Source organism: Triticum aestivum, chromosome 7D (genome assembly GCF_018294505.1).
Source record: "Triticum aestivum cultivar Chinese Spring chromosome 7D, IWGSC CS RefSeq v2.1, whole genome shotgun sequence".
In the NCBI taxonomy this organism is placed as follows: Eukaryota; Viridiplantae; Streptophyta; class Magnoliopsida; order Poales; family Poaceae; genus Triticum; species Triticum aestivum.
Window position 1 is genome coordinate 408,390,261 of NC_057814.1, and position 17,249 is coordinate 408,407,509.

General features: G+C 45.7%; 1 protein-coding gene and 1 pseudogene across 1 annotated transcript; one reads left to right on the plus strand and one right to left on the minus strand.

Annotated features, from left to right (window-relative positions):
- Positions 1–5,316: 5,316 nt before the first annotated feature.
- LOC123171127 (cation/calcium exchanger 1-like) lies at positions 5,317–6,522 on the minus strand (annotated as a pseudogene).
- Positions 6,523–7,612: 1,090 nt separating this feature from the next.
- On the plus strand, positions 7,613–16,462 carry LOC123167411 (DNA-directed RNA polymerases IV and V subunit 2). The gene is made up of 8 exons (XM_044585247.1): positions 7,613–7,801; positions 8,650–9,273; positions 9,738–9,947; positions 10,913–11,784; positions 11,878–12,169; positions 12,505–13,428; positions 15,316–15,587; positions 15,796–16,462. Exons 2-8 carry the CDS (start codon positions 8,668–8,670, stop codon positions 16,295–16,297), a joined length of 3,678 nt encoding a protein of 1,225 aa, XP_044441182.1. The 5' UTR covers positions 7,613–7,801; positions 8,650–8,667; the 3' UTR covers positions 16,298–16,462.
- Positions 16,463–17,249: the final 787 nt, after the last annotated feature.

A 17,249-nucleotide genomic window follows, 5' to 3' on the forward strand; every position in this document is an offset into this window, starting at 1 on the left:
TCATTTCCTTCTGCTCCTCGTTGGGTTCGACACTCTTACTTATCAAAAGGACTACGATAGATCCCCTATACTTGTGGGTCATCACTTAGCTCAAGGGGAATAAGGTGAAGATGCGGTCTTCTGAGTTAAATCTCAGCCTCCCTAACCAGACGTACAGTTGTCACATCAACTGGAACTGGTCCAACAAATCCTTGTCCTCACCAAGCTACTGGTTCTATCTTCTCCCTCTCTTTACTTACAGTTTGTCTTCGTGAAGTCATTGCCTGCGTGCGTTACCTGTTTGACTTCACTGTGTGACTACTATTGTTGTTTGGCTTCATACTATCTTCCTTCCTGATCATTACTACTTAGCTGCTATTAGTCTTCGTGCTTTCACTTCATTGAATACTTGACTATGGCTTGCCTAGTGTAGTCTACCTTCCACTGCATGTTAATAGGTTCATTTCTATTGTTTGTCTTCGAAACTTCCATGTTTTGAAGACTTTCATAAAAATCGCCTATTCACCCCCCTCTAGTCGATAACTAGCACTTTCAATTGGTACCAGAGCAAGGTACTCCCTTGTTCTGTGTGATTCGGTTTAACCACCTGGAGTTTTAGCTATGTCGACTGCAGGGATAATCAAAGTCTCCGCTGCGTGCCCTGTCTTCGATGGCACTGATTGCCCCTACTGGAAGAATAAGATGCGCATGCATCTTGAAGCCATTGATGTCGATCTATGGTATGTCGTCAAGAACGGCGTTCCCAAGACTGGTGAAGGTGTCACCCCTGCTGATGTCAAGAAGTTCGTTCAACTGGATTCTACCGCCAAGAACATCATCTGTGGTCATCTGACCAAAGGACAGTATGGCCGTGTGAGTGCTCTGGAAACGTCGAAGCTAGTCTGGGACTGGCTCTCCAAGGTCAACGAAGGCGTCTCAACACAGAGATATCAAAGGATCAGTGTTCTTCGCAACCTCTTCAACCGCTTCAAGAGAAACGACAATGAGAATGTCCAGCTCATGTTTGATCGCCTCACTGACATCACAAATGAGCTTCATGCTCTTGGCGCCACTAAGGTCACCAAGCATGAAATCGTCAAGACACTCCTGAGATCACTTGACAACTCGTTTGACACCCTAGCCCTGATGATTCAAGAACGCCTTGACTTCAAGACACTCAATCCGTCTGACATACTTGAGAGGCTCAACACACATGAGTTTCAGCTATCTGAGAAAAGAGATATCTATGGTCCCAACTATGGCCGAACTTGCGCTTTGAAGGCAAAGGTTGTTTCCTCATCTGAAGAAGAATCGGACTGCAGTTCTGGTGATCCTGAAGACATTGGAAAGGAGCTTGCTATGCTTGTGAAGAAGTTCCAGAAGTTCACTAGTGAAATCTACGGCCCCCGAGTCTCTTTCTCATATATTTGCCTTTGCATTCTATTTTATTTGCCTTTTATTTTCAGATCTATTAAACCAAAAATACAAAAATACCTTGCTGCACTTTATTTTATTTGGCGTTCGATCTATCAATTATTACAACTCTCTCACATCCGTTTGCCAATTTCTGGCGCCGTTACCTGAAAGGGATTGACAACCCATTTGACACGTCGGGTTGCGAGTATTTGTTATTTGTGTGCAGGTGCTGTTTACGTAGTGTTTTTTGGTTCTCCTTCTGGTTCAAACCTTGGTCTCATCACTGAGGGAAATACCTACTGTTGCTGTGCTGCATCATCCATTCCTCTTTGGGGAAATACCGACGTAGTTCTAGCAGACATCAACCATGGACATGAGTTGTCATTTGATAACAGGATCACATCATTAGGAGAATGATGTGATGGACAAGACCCACCCGTTAGCTTAGCATAATGATCGTTCGGTTTTATTGCTATTGCTTTCTTCATGTCAAATACATATTCCTTCGACTATGAGATTATGCAACTCCCGGATACCGGAGGAATGCCTTGTGTGCTATCAAACGTCACAACATAACTGGGTGATTATAAAGATGCTCTACAGGTATCTCCGAAGGTGTTTGTTGGGTTGGCATAGATCGAGATTAGGATTTGTCACTCCAACTATCGGAGAGGTATCTCTGGGCCCTCTCGGTAATGCACATCATAAGAAGCCTTGCAAGCAAAGTGACTAATGAGTTAGTTACAAGATGATGTATTATGAAACGAGTAAAGAGACTTGCTGGTAACGAGGTTGAACTAGGTATGTGGATACCGACGATCAAATCTCGGGCAAGTAACATACCGATGACAAAGCGAATAATGTATGTTGTCATAACGGTTCGACCGATAAAGGTCTTCGTAGAATATGTAGGAGCCAATATGAGCATCTAGGTTCCGCTATTGGTTATTGACCGGAGAGGTATCTCGGTCATGTCTACATAGTTCTCAAACCCGTAGCTCCGCACGCTTAACGTTCGATGACGATTTAGTATTATATGAGTTATGTGATTTGGTGACCGAATGTTGTTCGGAGTCCTGGATGATATCACGGACATGATGAGGAGTCTCGAAATGGCCGAGAGGAAAAGATTGATATATAGGATGATGGTATTCGGACACCGGAAGTGTTCCGGAGGGTATCGGGTCACCGGAAGGTGTTTCGGGTACCCCCGGCAATCCTATGGGCCATATGGGCCTTGTTAAGGAACACACCAGCCCACAAGGGGCTGGTGCACCCTATAAGGCTATAGGAGGAGGAGAAGGAAAGGGGGGAAGGGAAAGGAAAGTGTGGATTAGGATTCCCACTTCCTTCCCTCACCCCCTTCTTTCCTTCCCCTTCATGCATACATGGAAAGGGGGGCGCAGGGCAAGGCAGGGCCCCTAGGGGGTGGCGGCCAACCCTAGGGCGCCCCTGGCTACCTCTCGTCCCCCTCCCACCTATATATATGTGGGGAGGGGGCGCCTAGAACACACAACAACAATCGTTAGCCATGCGCGGCGCCCCCCTCCACAGTTTACACCCCTGGTCATAGTTTTGCGGTGCTTAGGCGAAGCCCTGCAAGAATTACTTCACCATCACCGTCACCACGCCGTCGTGCTGGCAGAACTCATCTACTTCCTCGACACCTTGCTGGATCAAGAAGGCGAGGGACGTCACCCCGTTGAACGTGTGCAGAACTCGGAGGTGCCGTACATTCGGTGCTTGATCGGTCGGATCTAGAAGAAGTTCGACTACATCAACCGTGTTGTCAAACGCTTCCGCTTTCGGTCTACGAGGGTACATGGACACACTTCCCCCTCTCGTTACTATGCATCTCCTAGATAGATCTTGCGTGAGCGTAGGAATTTTTTTAAAATTGCATGCTACGTTTCCCAACAGCATGCCTATGAAAAAGAGAGGCAATGCCTCCAGTCCTCTTCATTCTTCAACATAATTTACTTTATACCAATAACCTAATTGAGGCAGAAATAATGTCCAAATTTATGTGTGTGTTCGATTCATGCATGAACATCATGTACTGGATAGCATAGCACAACAAAAAAGTAAACACTAAATGGCTAAATATGAAATTGGGTACCTTAAACCAGGCTAATTGGGGCAGGGCTCCTGACTTGCAACTGGGCGAGTGCCGGACTGGTGACCGGGCGGCTGCCACCGGCTTTGCAGGGGCGCCAGACGGGCGTGGACAGGGCAGGGTCGCAGCTTGCAAGGGGCGCGGCTGTCGTCGAGGGTCAGGCGGGCAGGTGATCGGCGAGGAATGGCAAGGCAGCGGGAATGGGGCGGCTCAGCCGCTGGGGAGTCGGCCGTCGAGGATGGGAAGAACTAGTTGGATCGATGTGGCTCTGTGCGTACCGTGTGCGCTGGGTCAAATATGATGTTTGGCTTTTTTTCCTTTGGGCCATCCATTTTTTTAGAAGGCTCTGGCCCATCTAAATATGCATAGGTATATAACCCAATACAAAATCCCAGGATGGGTCGCAGCCCACCCTGTCCACCCTTTTCCTCCGCCCCTGGTTTGACGAGCCGGAGGTGAGCAGGAATTGTGCCGTAGGCACCGTGTACCGATGAAGCCAGAAGCACCCGGCGCGACAAATACTATGTACGACCAACACGCTATAGGACAAACACACACTATGTTATCATATGGTTTTTTCCTCATTAATTATTTGCCATATTATCTATTTTGCCTAGACTAGTTAACGTGTACGTGCAATGCACGTTAATTTGGAAGTGTATTAAGCGCATGCGGATATTAAGTAGGATATTATTTACGTGTTATTATGTGATTAGTACTATATTTGGTATGAAATTAACTGCACGCTAAACGTGTTGAGTGCTCGACATTGAAGCAGTCTAGGTCGTTGGATTGACATGATTTGATGGCCGAGATTATTTGGATCTGCCCATTTGGGTCTTTTTATATTGGTATAATATAATATAAAGATATAAATATGTGTGATGTTATCACTTATATTACTCCCATTATGGATAGTCTTATGTGCATCTCTCAGTTACGTCCGGTGAAGAGTGTACATTTGGTTTTAAAATTTGTCCACAAAAAAGTGTACTTCTATCTTCCCAATGCACTTTAAAATAGAAAAAAATGTTTCTCTCCCATCACACGGTAATCGAGACCAACAACATTTTACACACGGTCTCCTTACTTTCTACATGTATTTAGCTCATTGGGGGTTGGGTAATTAAAGAGGAAAGAGATGTGGGCTTGCACTTTTTCAATGCACTTTTTACTCCACTTCATAATTTATCCTAAAATTTCTATATATACAATTTTCATCGGACGAAGGGAGTAGTTGCTAACAATGCGTGATTTACATAACTTTTGTGACAAGTATCATAAGAGAAAATGACATCGGTGAGACAGCACGGACCAGCAGGCGCCCGTGGCCGCACTCGCCTTCTACTGCCATCCCTAACATCGGAGAGCAAGGAGGTAATAGCACTGCAGGTCCTCGAACTTGTATTGCATGTGATGCTTTAGTCCTCAAACTTGCAAAAGTGGATTATTTGGTCCTCTAACTTGTCCTCAAGGTGCACATTTGGTCCTCAGCCAATCATATGCAGCCAAGTGGAGCCAACTGGACCAAGCCGGTCAGCCCCGCACTTTTGCATTTAGCTCCCTGTCGTTTATCGATTTCAACTCATGGGGAAATCATCTTGATGCCAACCAAAACAAGCAACAATTACACCACTAACTAATCCACCGGTAATCACCTACAGGCTAATACTATAGTACCAGCTAGTGCTACTACGACTGTACAAGCATCTGATCTATCAACTATCATCCTCCATCTACGTACATCAGTAGACAGTGGTTGCCATTGACGGGAGCAGAGCGGCTTCCTCTGTGTGCTGCCGTCGCTACTCGAACCAGAGGCCGAGGCTGTCGAGCACGCGGACGTAGATGACGATGAGGCCCACCCCGTGCACCCGGTCGAGCCGCATGCCCCTCGCCTTCACCACCACCAGCACCCACGCCAGCCTGGTGCACAGCAACCCCACCGTCTCGTACACCGCTGCGTCCGCCGGGAGCGTGAACGGTGCCAGGTACTGCGCGCCCGCCGCCAGGGTCAGCGAAAGCCTCAACCCCACCACCGTGTTGAACAGCGGCCCGGCGCAGCAGGATGACACGGCCATCTGCGCGCCGTCGGGGCCCCTGTGCGTCGTCATCGCCACGTTGGAGACTAGGTCGCCCAACGAGTCTCCGCATGCCAGCACCGTCACGCCCACCATGTACGGTACCCGATGGCCACCAGGAGCGCCACCAGTTCACGCGCCAGGGTGTATGCCCAGATCCCCTGTACGCTCATCAGGAACCCCACCGCCAGCGACAGCACGCGGGCGCCCGTGGGGAGGGGACGCGGCGTCCGTTGTGGCCGCGGCGAGGGCCGCGAGGAGGAGGCCAAGGACGCCGCCGGCGAGGAGGATCGCGTGGTCGTCACTGTTGTGGTGGCGGCGTGGCGCGAGGATGATTTCGCCGTGTTGTGCGAGTTCCACGTCGTGGCGAGGAGCACGGGCGCCAGCGCGGCGAAGGCCACGGCGCTGGGCCGAGACCAGCGGTGCGCGGCGATGCCCGGGATGGTGAGGCGGCGCGGGAGGTACAACGGCATGCGGAGCTCGCACACGAGGTAATGCAGGCAGGCTGCTGTCGTGGAGCCTGCGCGATCTTGGAGAGTAGGACGGCAGGAGAGGTACGTCGTCGTCGTCGTCCTCTAGGAGGAGCGACGCCGCGAGGTCGGGGTGCGGCGGTTTCCCCGGCTCGGCGCAGCACTGGGAGGTCCAGACGAGGACGACGTAGGCCACGTAGATGGACACGAAGGACGCGGTCACCCAGACGTTGACCATGCCGCTCACGAGCACACGCACGAGGTTGCAGAGCGCGAAGAAGAGGAAGCAGAGGTCGCGCACGAACCCGCGCATCTCCACGACGGCAGCGAGCGCGACGACACTGGCGACGACGGTGGTCACGAAGAGCGCGCCGACCAGCGCGCCGTTGCCGAGCGAGGGGAGCGTGACGCCGGCGAGGGCGTGGGGCAGGCGCAGCGCGGCGAAGAGCTCCTCGAGCGACAAACAACCAAAGCAAGCCAGGGGAACAAACAACCAATGAAAGCATGCATAACTTTAGTTAGTTTGGTCTTCTAGCCTGAATGAATCTTCCAGCAGTTCAAAAACTCCACGGTCAAGATCTTCTTCTGTTTTGCAACGTGCAAATTAAAGCATTCAGCGTTGCCGCAACTAGGGGTACGCCTTCGTCAACCTCACGACGGCCGACGCGGCGCGCGGGCTGCACTACGCCCTGCACGGACGTGGCTGGAACCGGTCGCTCGGCAGCGGCAAGATCATCAACATCGGCGCCGCGTACATACAGGTAACGAACGTGCACGCACGCACAAGCCTCCTCCGTGTCGTCGATGCATGCATGCATTTATGCGGTTTGTTCTCTGGCACCGTGAGCCGTTGGTCTTTGCAGGGCAGGCAGAGGCTAGTGAGGCACTTCAGCCGCTCCACCTTCGCGTGCCACACCGATGAGTACCTCCCGGCCGTCTTTTCGCCGCCACGCGACGGCGCCACCGTCCCGCCCCCCGGCCGAGCCTAGGCACCTCGGCCGACGTGTCCCTCCGCGCGTCCCCGCCGTCGAGCAGCTGGCATGGGTGCGTCGAGGCGAGGCTGCAGAGAGCTAGCTATCCACTCCAGCAGAGGTATCCCGCGGTTTAATTTCGATAAACAGAAAGGGGCTAAATGCAAAAAATGCGGCGCTGACCAGCTCAGGCCAGCTGGCTCCACTTGGCTGTTGTTGATTGGCCCAAATGTGCACCTTGAGAACAAGTTCCAGGATCAAATAATTCATTTTTGTAAGTTTGAAGATCAAACCATCATTCAAGGACCTGCAGTGCTATTACCTCGAGAGCAAGCCATCCGTCGACCCGTTGCAGATCGGAATGCAATGGACCCCGGCGCCTCCGGTCATCACACCGACAGATGGGACCGGCACCCAGCAGTCAAATCGACAGACAGAGGGGAAGGACGAGCGGAGCAAAAACCCCAGCCCCAATCCCAACAACCGGAGGCGCGCTCCCACTCCTGGCTGTGCCGATCCTGCTTCACTGCACGGCAGGATCCTTCATCCATAAAGCGAAGCCGAAGGGGAGGGCCCTCACTCCCTTCCCTCCTCTGTCCTTGCTTCGTCCTCACCAGTCACCACCTCCTCGGTCGCGTCGCTCTCACGCTCTCTGCCTGCCTAAAACCCCAACCTTCCAAATAAAAAAAAAAAGCCCCAACCTTGACCACAACGTCGTAGGGTTTCTCTCGCCCCCGGCGGCGGCGTTCGGCGATCGCCGGCGCGCAGGTAGTCCCACCGTCCCCCGGCCCATACCCCCCATTTCCCCGCTTTTGTCTCTTGTTTTGTTTCTCGACGCCGCCGTCGCGGGGGTTTTCTCGCTGCGTCTCGGGTGCAATGTCGCCTCTGCCCTCTGCTCTGCTCTGCTCGCGGCCGCGCTGCGGTTTGTCTCCGCGTGTTAGATCGTTCGTTCGTTTGGTCGCGGCCCGAGCTTGTGCTCTTCCGGGGAAAAAAAAGAGAGAGCTTGTGCGGCACGAGCGAGGGTTTAGTGAGGGAGGCCGTGGCCTCGCCGCGCGCAGGAGCCGCCGGTGCTCTGCTTTTCGTTTATACACACCCTTCGGTGGTTTCTGCCCTGCGCGATGCGGCGAGTTGAGCGGCGTGCTTTGCGACGCTGGGGTTATGTTAATGCGGAGGGACCCTTGTCTTGATCTGCGTCAAGTGGTCGATTTCTCCATCTGATGCCATTGCCTTGCGACATGTGGCCAACCACGATTGGACACAAAAGTTCTCTTAAAATTGACGTTTTGTTAGATTGCTGCGCTGCTCAAGTGAAGGTTTAGGCGAAATGGCCGTCTGACGCGTGTTGTATCTGCATTATTTTTTATGTTATGTTGTTGCTGTCTAGGAAATTGTTGGTGGTTCTGGTATTCAGTGGCCAATGTCTTGTCTTGTGGAGCTATCTCTGCATGTCTTCTGTTGACCCGTCCTTTAATTGCAGCCAGATTGCATAATGTATGACTCCGTTGCAATGTTCCTCTTCTCTTGTTTATTCAGAGAAGGGGCTTTTGTTGACATGTGTTCCTTTTCTTTCTCTCCTGTGAAAACTGATAAAAATCCCTTTTGTTGACATTTGGCAGCTACCCGGTGGTTCAGCGATGGAAGAGCCGGAAACGAACCTCGATCAGCAGTCACCAAATGGACCAGATACTGAGATCGATGTCACGGATTTCATGGTTTTGGATTGCGACGAGGAAGGCAGGTTTTATGTAAAACAGGATGCAAAAGGGGAGCAGAAACCATCTGGAGGGCTGTCTCCTATGGATGTGGATTTGAAAGGAATACCTTCTGTGGTAGATGAAGGGAAACTGAAGTCTTCTTCAGACCCAAGTGCGCAAGTACCAATTGACTTCAATATTGAAAGCCTGGAGAAGTTTTGTAAAGAAGCGGCACGATCATTCTTCACTGAAAAAGGACTCATCAGCCATCAGATAAACTCTTACAATGATTTTATCTCCCATGGGCTACAAGAGCTCGTTGATTCTCTAGGGGAAATAACTGTTGAACCTGATTATGATCCTTCAAAGAGTGTAGGTGACTGGAGACATGCAACCGTTAAGTTTGGCAGAGTGGAGCTTGAGAAGCCGACGTTTTGGGCTGACAACAGTGAGCTCGATGAGCAGAAACTCAGACTGAAGCCTGTACATGCTCGCCTTCAGAACATGACATATTCTTCTAAGATGAATGTAGAAATGACTGTTCAGGTCAGGATGCTCCCTACTCAGTCATGCCTTTATAGGGAATTTAAAATTGATCTCAACCCTTTTGGATAGTATTTTCTACTTTAGAAGTATAATCACAGAAGTTAATGCTTAATGGGTTTTAACTTCTTGTGATGAAACTGATGTTTACTTGTTGTGTTGAACGCCATATGACACTTTATCCATGTCTCTTATATTTTTTTCTCTTACTGTGCATGCAATGCTCTTGTAAGTTTGCATTACATGTGTTGATTATGCTCTTTCTCAGCACTCTAACATTGATCTTGACATGTCCCACCTTAGCGAAACCACACAATTGTTTTCCTGTACTAATAAGTGGATGTGAGTTAAAGTTATTCTCCTGTTTGTAGTCAATATATCATGCTGAATTTTGTGTAACCGAGAATCTGAGATCTTGTTATATGTTGTTCCATCTGATTTATTAGTGTTTTCACTGTATGTATTAGGTTTATTCACTCAATCAAAGCGACAAATCAAAAACTGGGAAGGATCCATATATCCAGAAGAAACTTATATTGTCTCCAGAAACTAAATGGGTCACCATCGGCAGGTTACCTGTCATGGTGAAGTCAAGTTTGTGCTGGCTGTATGAACATCAGGAAACTGAATGCCAGTTTGATTATGGTGGATACTTTCTGATCAAGGGAACCGAAAAGGTATTGCCTTACATGATGTATCCTATTAATTCTGTTCTGAACATGTTTCCACAATAATCATTGCATCTTCACATTGTATTGCACATTTTATATCCTTTAAAGGAGCTGCAACTCTATGCTATTTTTAAATTTGAATGGAAATATCTCGTTTCAGATATCCGATGACATTTATTTAGTAGAACATCTGAAAAATCATGCAAGAGAGGAATCCTGCTACTGCCATACATATATATGAATTTAGCAAAATCTATCTTGACTTGTGATATACTTTTAAGAACGTAACCATAGTTAAACTGGAACTTTATGAATTACTAGCAAGGAACCTGTGCGTTGCTACGGAAAAAATAATTCATATTGCATATTTACAAGACTAACTAATTTTAAGTACTGCTCGGTGCTCGGCGTGCCTGCAAGCTTTATATAGATTGGGTTGTTTTTGGCAAAACAGAATTCACTGGATGGTGAGCAATCTGATCTCAATCTTTGTTGGAAGCAAACCCAACAGTTGGTATACTAGAACCCCAGGGGAAACAGACCATAACCACAACTTGTTTTTTTATAGGTGTAAGGAAATTGATTGTGCTACTTAGATCTGTTATGCAATATTTTAATACAGACCTGTTCGAATAACTCACACTTGAATTATAGTGTAATTTTGGTGAAGAAATTTTCAGTTGCTGAACTGCCCTTGCCCACAATTCTTCAGAATCTCTTCTGGAATGGCTTTGAGGAAGTCTATTGCTAGGAAATATGCAACTTGTATTTCCTGGGGCCAGTATATATATACATACAATTTACAGGTGGTAAATATGCAGAAAGCCCCATGTACTATGGGGGGCTATACAGGCTACACAGAAACATAATATAACTCTTAACATCAATTACTTATGCCATGTAGAAATGTTGTCTTTGTACCACATCTGGGTTTTTAACCTCAGATGTTTTAATTGCTTTCAACTCTGTAGGCATTTATTGCTGAAGAAGGGAGATGCTTATCCAGGATTTGGGTCACTAACTCCCCGAGTTGGGATGCTTCTTACTTGTCTCAAATAAGACGAGAAAAGATATATGTTAAACTTGTTCCGTCTAAAGAGAATGATGGTTTCCATAAAGTCATTAGTCTCTCCTTCTTGGGTGCGACTATGCCAATATGGATAATGTTTTTTGCACTAGGTGTATCATCAGATAAGGAAGCTTTTGATATGATCGACATACAAGATTGTGATGCTTCTTTGGTCAACATATTATCAGCAACTATAAGACAATCTCATGAACAATGTGAAGGCTTCCGCGGAGGAGGTAGAGCCCGTCAATATGTTGATGAGTATATCAGGAAAACGAAGTTCCCGCCAGAAGAATCCTTCGATGGGTATGTTGGTAGATATCTGTTTCCTGAAGTCAGTGACAATAGGTGCAAAGCACTTTTCTTGGGTTACATGATGAAATGCCTGCTAATGGCCTACTGTGGCCGTCGGAAATGTGATAATAAGGATGATTTCCGTAACAAGAGGCTAGATCTAGCATGTCAGCTGCTCCGTAGAGAACTTTGGGGTCATCTTAGGCATGCAGCGAGACACATGGTCAAGGTAATGCAGAAGCATCTGAGTGGTGATGGTGACTTACAAGTTCTCGATCAGTATGTTGATGCCTCAATTATTACCAATGGTCTGAACCGTGCCTTCTCCACCGGTTCCTGGTGCCACCCATATAAATATGGAAGGTGCTCAGGGATTGTTGCAACCCTTAGAAGAACAAATCCGCTTCAAATGATGTCGGACATGAGAAAGACAAGACAATTGTCTGCATACTGGGGAAGTGCTGGAGATGCTAGATATCCGTAAGTTGTTCCCTTTTTACGCATAGTGGTTCATGTACATTCTATGCTTTCTAAATATCATATTGTGAACTGAGATGGAAAATACTTCTGTAGGAATCCCTCCTACTGGGGTAAATTATGTTTCATGTCCACTCCTGATGGTGAAAAATGTGGATTTGTGAAGAACCTAGCTGCCAGTGCTGTGGTTAGCTCTGTGATGAGGAAGCCTTTGATTGACTTATTTGTCTCTTGTGGAATGAAGAAACTAGATGAAGTTCTTGTACAAGAGATTGGCGGTACAGAAAAGATCTTCTTGAATGGAGATTTGGTTGGTGTGAGTGCATACCCAGGCGAATTTGTTACGAATCTAAGAAATATGAGACGCAGCAAGCAAATTGATCCACAGGTTTGCAGTTTGCCTATTTCCTTATTCTGTTTAATTGCCCAATTTTCACCTTGGATCATGTTTGTTAGTTTTTATACCTGAAGTGCATTTGCCCTTTCGTGCAAATTGAAATACTTCTCATGATTTATTTACATTGTTCATTTTGTGCATGATTATTAGTTTCTTACCAAATCTTGGTAATCCGAGCTCAGACATTGTGTATTTGAGATATATCATTGTTGCGCCATATTTTGCCACAAGCATGAGAATATGGTTTTCTATTCTGTGGAGTATGTAAGAACACATATGTACCACAAGATAACATGGTTCTTGTTTCCATGTGTAACTTTATTTAGGTGGAAATCAAAAGGGACAAGCTACATAAAGAAGTTCGTGTCTTTTCTGATGCGGGGAGAATTCTAAGACCACTTCTTATAGTTGAAAATCTTAAAAGCATCGCTAAACCGAATGGTGGATCATACTCGTTTCAGCAACTTATGGACCAAAATATAATTGAACTGATTGGTGCTGAAGAGGAGGAGGATATCCAATGTGCTTGTGGAATTAAGGATCTCTTTTCAGGGGACCAAAAAGAGGGTCTTTTGTACTATAGCCATTGTGAGCTCGACCCTTCTTTCTTGCTAGGGTTGAGCTGTGGTATCATTCCCTTTGTCAACCACAATGCTGCTAAGAGAGTTTTGATGCAAGCTGAAAAACTATCACAACAGGCTATTGGCTACTCGCCTACAAATTCTCAGTATAGAGTCGATACCCTTTTTCATCAAATGTACTATCCACAGAGACCCCTGTTCAAAACTGTATTATCTGACTGTCTTGGTAAGAGAGGCCTTACTAGACCAGAGTATTTCAATGGCCAAAATGCAATAGTTTCAGTCAATGTTCATCAGGGATTTAACCAAGAAGACTCCCTGGTATTTAATAGGGCTTCGTTAGAGCGTGGCATGTTCCGGACACTTCATTTCAAGAGCTACAAAGCACAGATAGAAAACAAAGAGGTGACCAGAAGACTCAAACACAGGGAAAAAATTGACTTTGGAAAAACCCAAAGCAAGAAAGGACGTGTTGACAGTCTGGATATCGATGGATTACCATATGTTGGAGCCAGTCTTCAAACTGGCGACATTGTCATTGGGAAGGTCTCAGAGTCTGGTGAAGATCATAGTAGGAAGCTTATGCATACTGAAAGAGGGATGGTGGACAAGGTTGTTCTTTCAGCTAATGATGATGGGAAGAACTCTGCAGTTGTTACTCTAAGACAGGTGAATAATATAATATTTACAGAAGTTATTCTGCATTTTATTTCATGATCCTTGTTTACATGCTGTGGCATTAATAGACAGTTCTGCTTGGCATTATATTTTATCTGTTTAATTGTCTTTATATCCAAAAGATCAAACTGAAATTCCTCATATGTTGCGTTTCTACAATGTAATTTTTACTATCAATATTTTCTTTTGTGTTGGACAAGTGACATATGCTCCTCCTAGATACTACTCTTTATTTATTTTTTAAAGTTGGAAAATTTATTTTCGAAGTTTCAAAAACAGTCTGAAAAATCCCCATGTGCACATGTGGAAATACTCTGCAAATCTGCATGATTTCGTGGAAAGTGTTTTCATTCATGGGTGGGCAAGAAAACAAAGATAAGCTAACATAGTAAAGTACTCCCTCTGTAAACTAATCTAAAGACGTTTTTGCAGTTCAAATTGAATTGAACTGCGAAAACGTCTTATATTAGTATACAGAGGTTGTACAAAATAAATATTTTCTATTTTAGACCACCTTTTTTTTGCGCGGCCTGGAAATGAAGAGAATTCAGTTTTGCTTACCATATTGTATTTTGAAACATAAAAATACACTTTCCAAATAAATTAGAGTTCACTTGAGTTTGGGAGCAAAAAATCTTCACCTATCAAGGACTCCTATGTTAGTCTAGTTTAAAAATAGCTAACCAGGCACCATATGTTTCCTTTGACTTTTCCCATCTTCGATCAGTTTTTCTTGTTGTCCGTGATGCCTTTCCATCAATTGTAACGACATATGCAGAAAATACAATGTGACTTCAGCATGATGTTGTGCACATGTTTGGTTTGGTTTGTCTCTCGTGAATTCACTCATGTTATTGATGTCAATAATTTGATGGGTGGCTTATGCTACAGGTATATTTTATATGATGTGATTGTTAATTAGTACTCCCTCCGTTCCGATTTACTCGTCGTGGTTTTAGTTTAGTTCAAATTTGAACTAAAACCACGACAAGTAAATCGGAACGGAGGGAGTACATGACATATATTGGCATTCCCCCATGGAACAGTGATTAAACATCCATTATAATAGTGTTTACCTTTTGATGACATGTTTGATTTTGCTCATCTGATGATGGTTATTACGCCCTCTGTTCCATAATGTAGTGCATATAGATTTTCTGAAAAGTCAAACTTAGCAAAATTTGACCAATTTAATGAAGAAAACTATCTATATATACAATACCAAACATATAAATACGAAAATTTAACTCAGTATGTATCCAGTGATATGCATTTGGTACTATAAATGTAAATATATTTCTCTCTAAACATGGTCAAAGTTTGCAAAGTTTGACTATTGAAAAAATTTATACACACTACATTATGGAATGGAGGGAGTATAATTTTAGGAGATGATACTGATGGATGGTCTACAATGTTTGCCTCTGTTATTTAGATTAGAGCCTTGAGCCTCTGAGATCACCTCAGCTGCCATTGTATTATGAATCTTTGTTTTCTGTTTTCGTATTTCTGTTCTGTTCTAATACCTGCATATGAACCATAGCAATATTTACTTTCGATGGTCCTGAACTCCTATATACTCCCTCCGTCCCTATTTACATGGCCTCACTGTTTTCCGTGTTTTGACTTTGACCATCAATAAAACCGATATAAGTATAAGTAATGTGTTATAAAACTTATACCATCAAACACTTTATCAAGAAAGAATTCAATGTTATAACTTTTGTCGCATATAGTCTATGTTTCATTGGAGATATTGATGGTCGAAGTTGAGCATTGGAATGTGTTGCACCATATAATTGTGCAGAGAGTAAAATTTACCGCTTGATTGACATTTTGTTAAATTTAGTCATTTTATAAATCTGACACTTGCTGTAGGTTCGCCAACCTTGTGTTGGAGACAAGTTCGCCAGCATGCATGGCCAGAAAGGAGTTGTTGGTCTTGTGGATTCTCAGGAGAACTTCCCATTTACGTGCCAAGGAATAGTTCCAGATATCGTGATAAATCCACATGGCTTTCCAACTCGCCAAACTCCTGGTCAGCTGCTTGAGGCTGCATTGGGCAAGGGAATAGCACTTGGTGGGTTGTCCAAATTTGCAACGCCATTTACCACTCCGTCTGTGGACGTGATCACGGAGCAATTGCACAAGTAAGTATGTAATGCGGAATTTGATTGTTTTCTTAAATTTTCTGTTGCGACCATGATTCTTTTCTTCCACGCGCAAACATACACGTCGTGCGCAAGGCGAACCGCCCAGCAGAATAAGATGCAAATTTACATGCTCATGCCCACACGCTTACTATTTTGTGACTCTTGCTGATGCACTTTTGCCTTGTTTCATTGCACCACAATCCAGGGCTGGGTTTTCAAGGTGGGGAGGCGAGAGCGTTCTGAATGGCCACAACGGTGAAAGGATGAGATCTTTGGTGTTCATGGGGCCAACCTACTATCAGAGGCTGACTCACATGGCCGAGGACAAGGTGAAGTTGCGCAACACCGGGCCGGTGCACCCGCTCACGAGGCAGCCAGTGGTGGACAGGAAGAGGTTCGGTGGTGTCAAGTTCGGGGAGATGGAGCGTGACTGCCTCCTCGCTCATGGCGCCACTGCCAACCTCCATGAGCGGCTCTTCACGCTCAGCGACGTGTCCCAGCTGCACATCTGCCAGGTGTGTGAGCGGGTGGCGAACGTGGTCTTGAGGCCCGTCGAAGGGGGGAGGAAGGTCCACGGCCCCTACTGTGGCTTCTGCAAGTCCGCGGAGAACATACTCCGGATCAAGGTGCCCTACGGCGCAAAGCTGCTCTACCAGGAGCTCTTCAGCATGGGGATCTGCCTCAAGTTCGAGACCGAGGCCAGTTAGAACATGATCGCTCTCTTGAAAATGATGAACCTGCCCTATGCTGTGAAACCTAACACCGATTGGGCCTTCAACTTTCACAAGACTTTTTATTTAAGGCTATTATTACTGAAACCTGCACCGTGCTGTCTAATTTGATGAAATGTCGAACCATTCTATGGATTGTTATATGGTTGGTATGCTTCCGTTCTGATATTCAGCGTTGCTCTGACTGCTAGAAACAGGTGCAATGCCCATGAAAAAAAAAACAGGTGCAATGCGTATTTACCATTGTATAGCCTTGTTACGTTTCGAGGTTGCAATTTGTGTGTCATAATCTTCACCTTTCTGAACCCCACTCATGCTGCGCCTTTTTTCAATGGTGAGACCTCGGGCTGCAACTTCACAATACATATGCCGGCTTAGTCTTTCGAAGATGCTTATAGGGTAGGGTGTACGTGTGTGCCTTTATAGGAGTAAGTGTATGCGCGTGTATATGAGCGCTTGCGTCTGTAATGTGTTAAAAAAATACATATGTCACATTTTCTGCCAGCTTTTGCAAGATAATTGACACCTCTATGTTCGCAAACACAGAAATTCCTTGCTAATCTGCTCAGTGCTCACTGTCAAATTCTCCTTCTCAAAAACACACATACCTCTTTTAATTGAAATCCCCCTCTTGGATCGCAATTTCACTTAGAGTAACAAAAGAGACCGACTGTCCTTGGAATGAATTAATAGTTGAATATTCATTTCAGAGCCCGAGCTCATCTGCACTCTATGAACAGTAAAATAAAAAAAATACTAAAAATTCAAAAAAGAATACGATTTTTTTTGCATGGAAGATGTTCCCGTGTGTGAGATCCGTGCCAAATTTCAGGTCGTTTGGACATATGAGTAGCTCTCAGCAAAAAACAAAATCTGTCCGAACAATACACTGTTTCACATACCTCAAATTTATTTTTTTTGCTGAGAG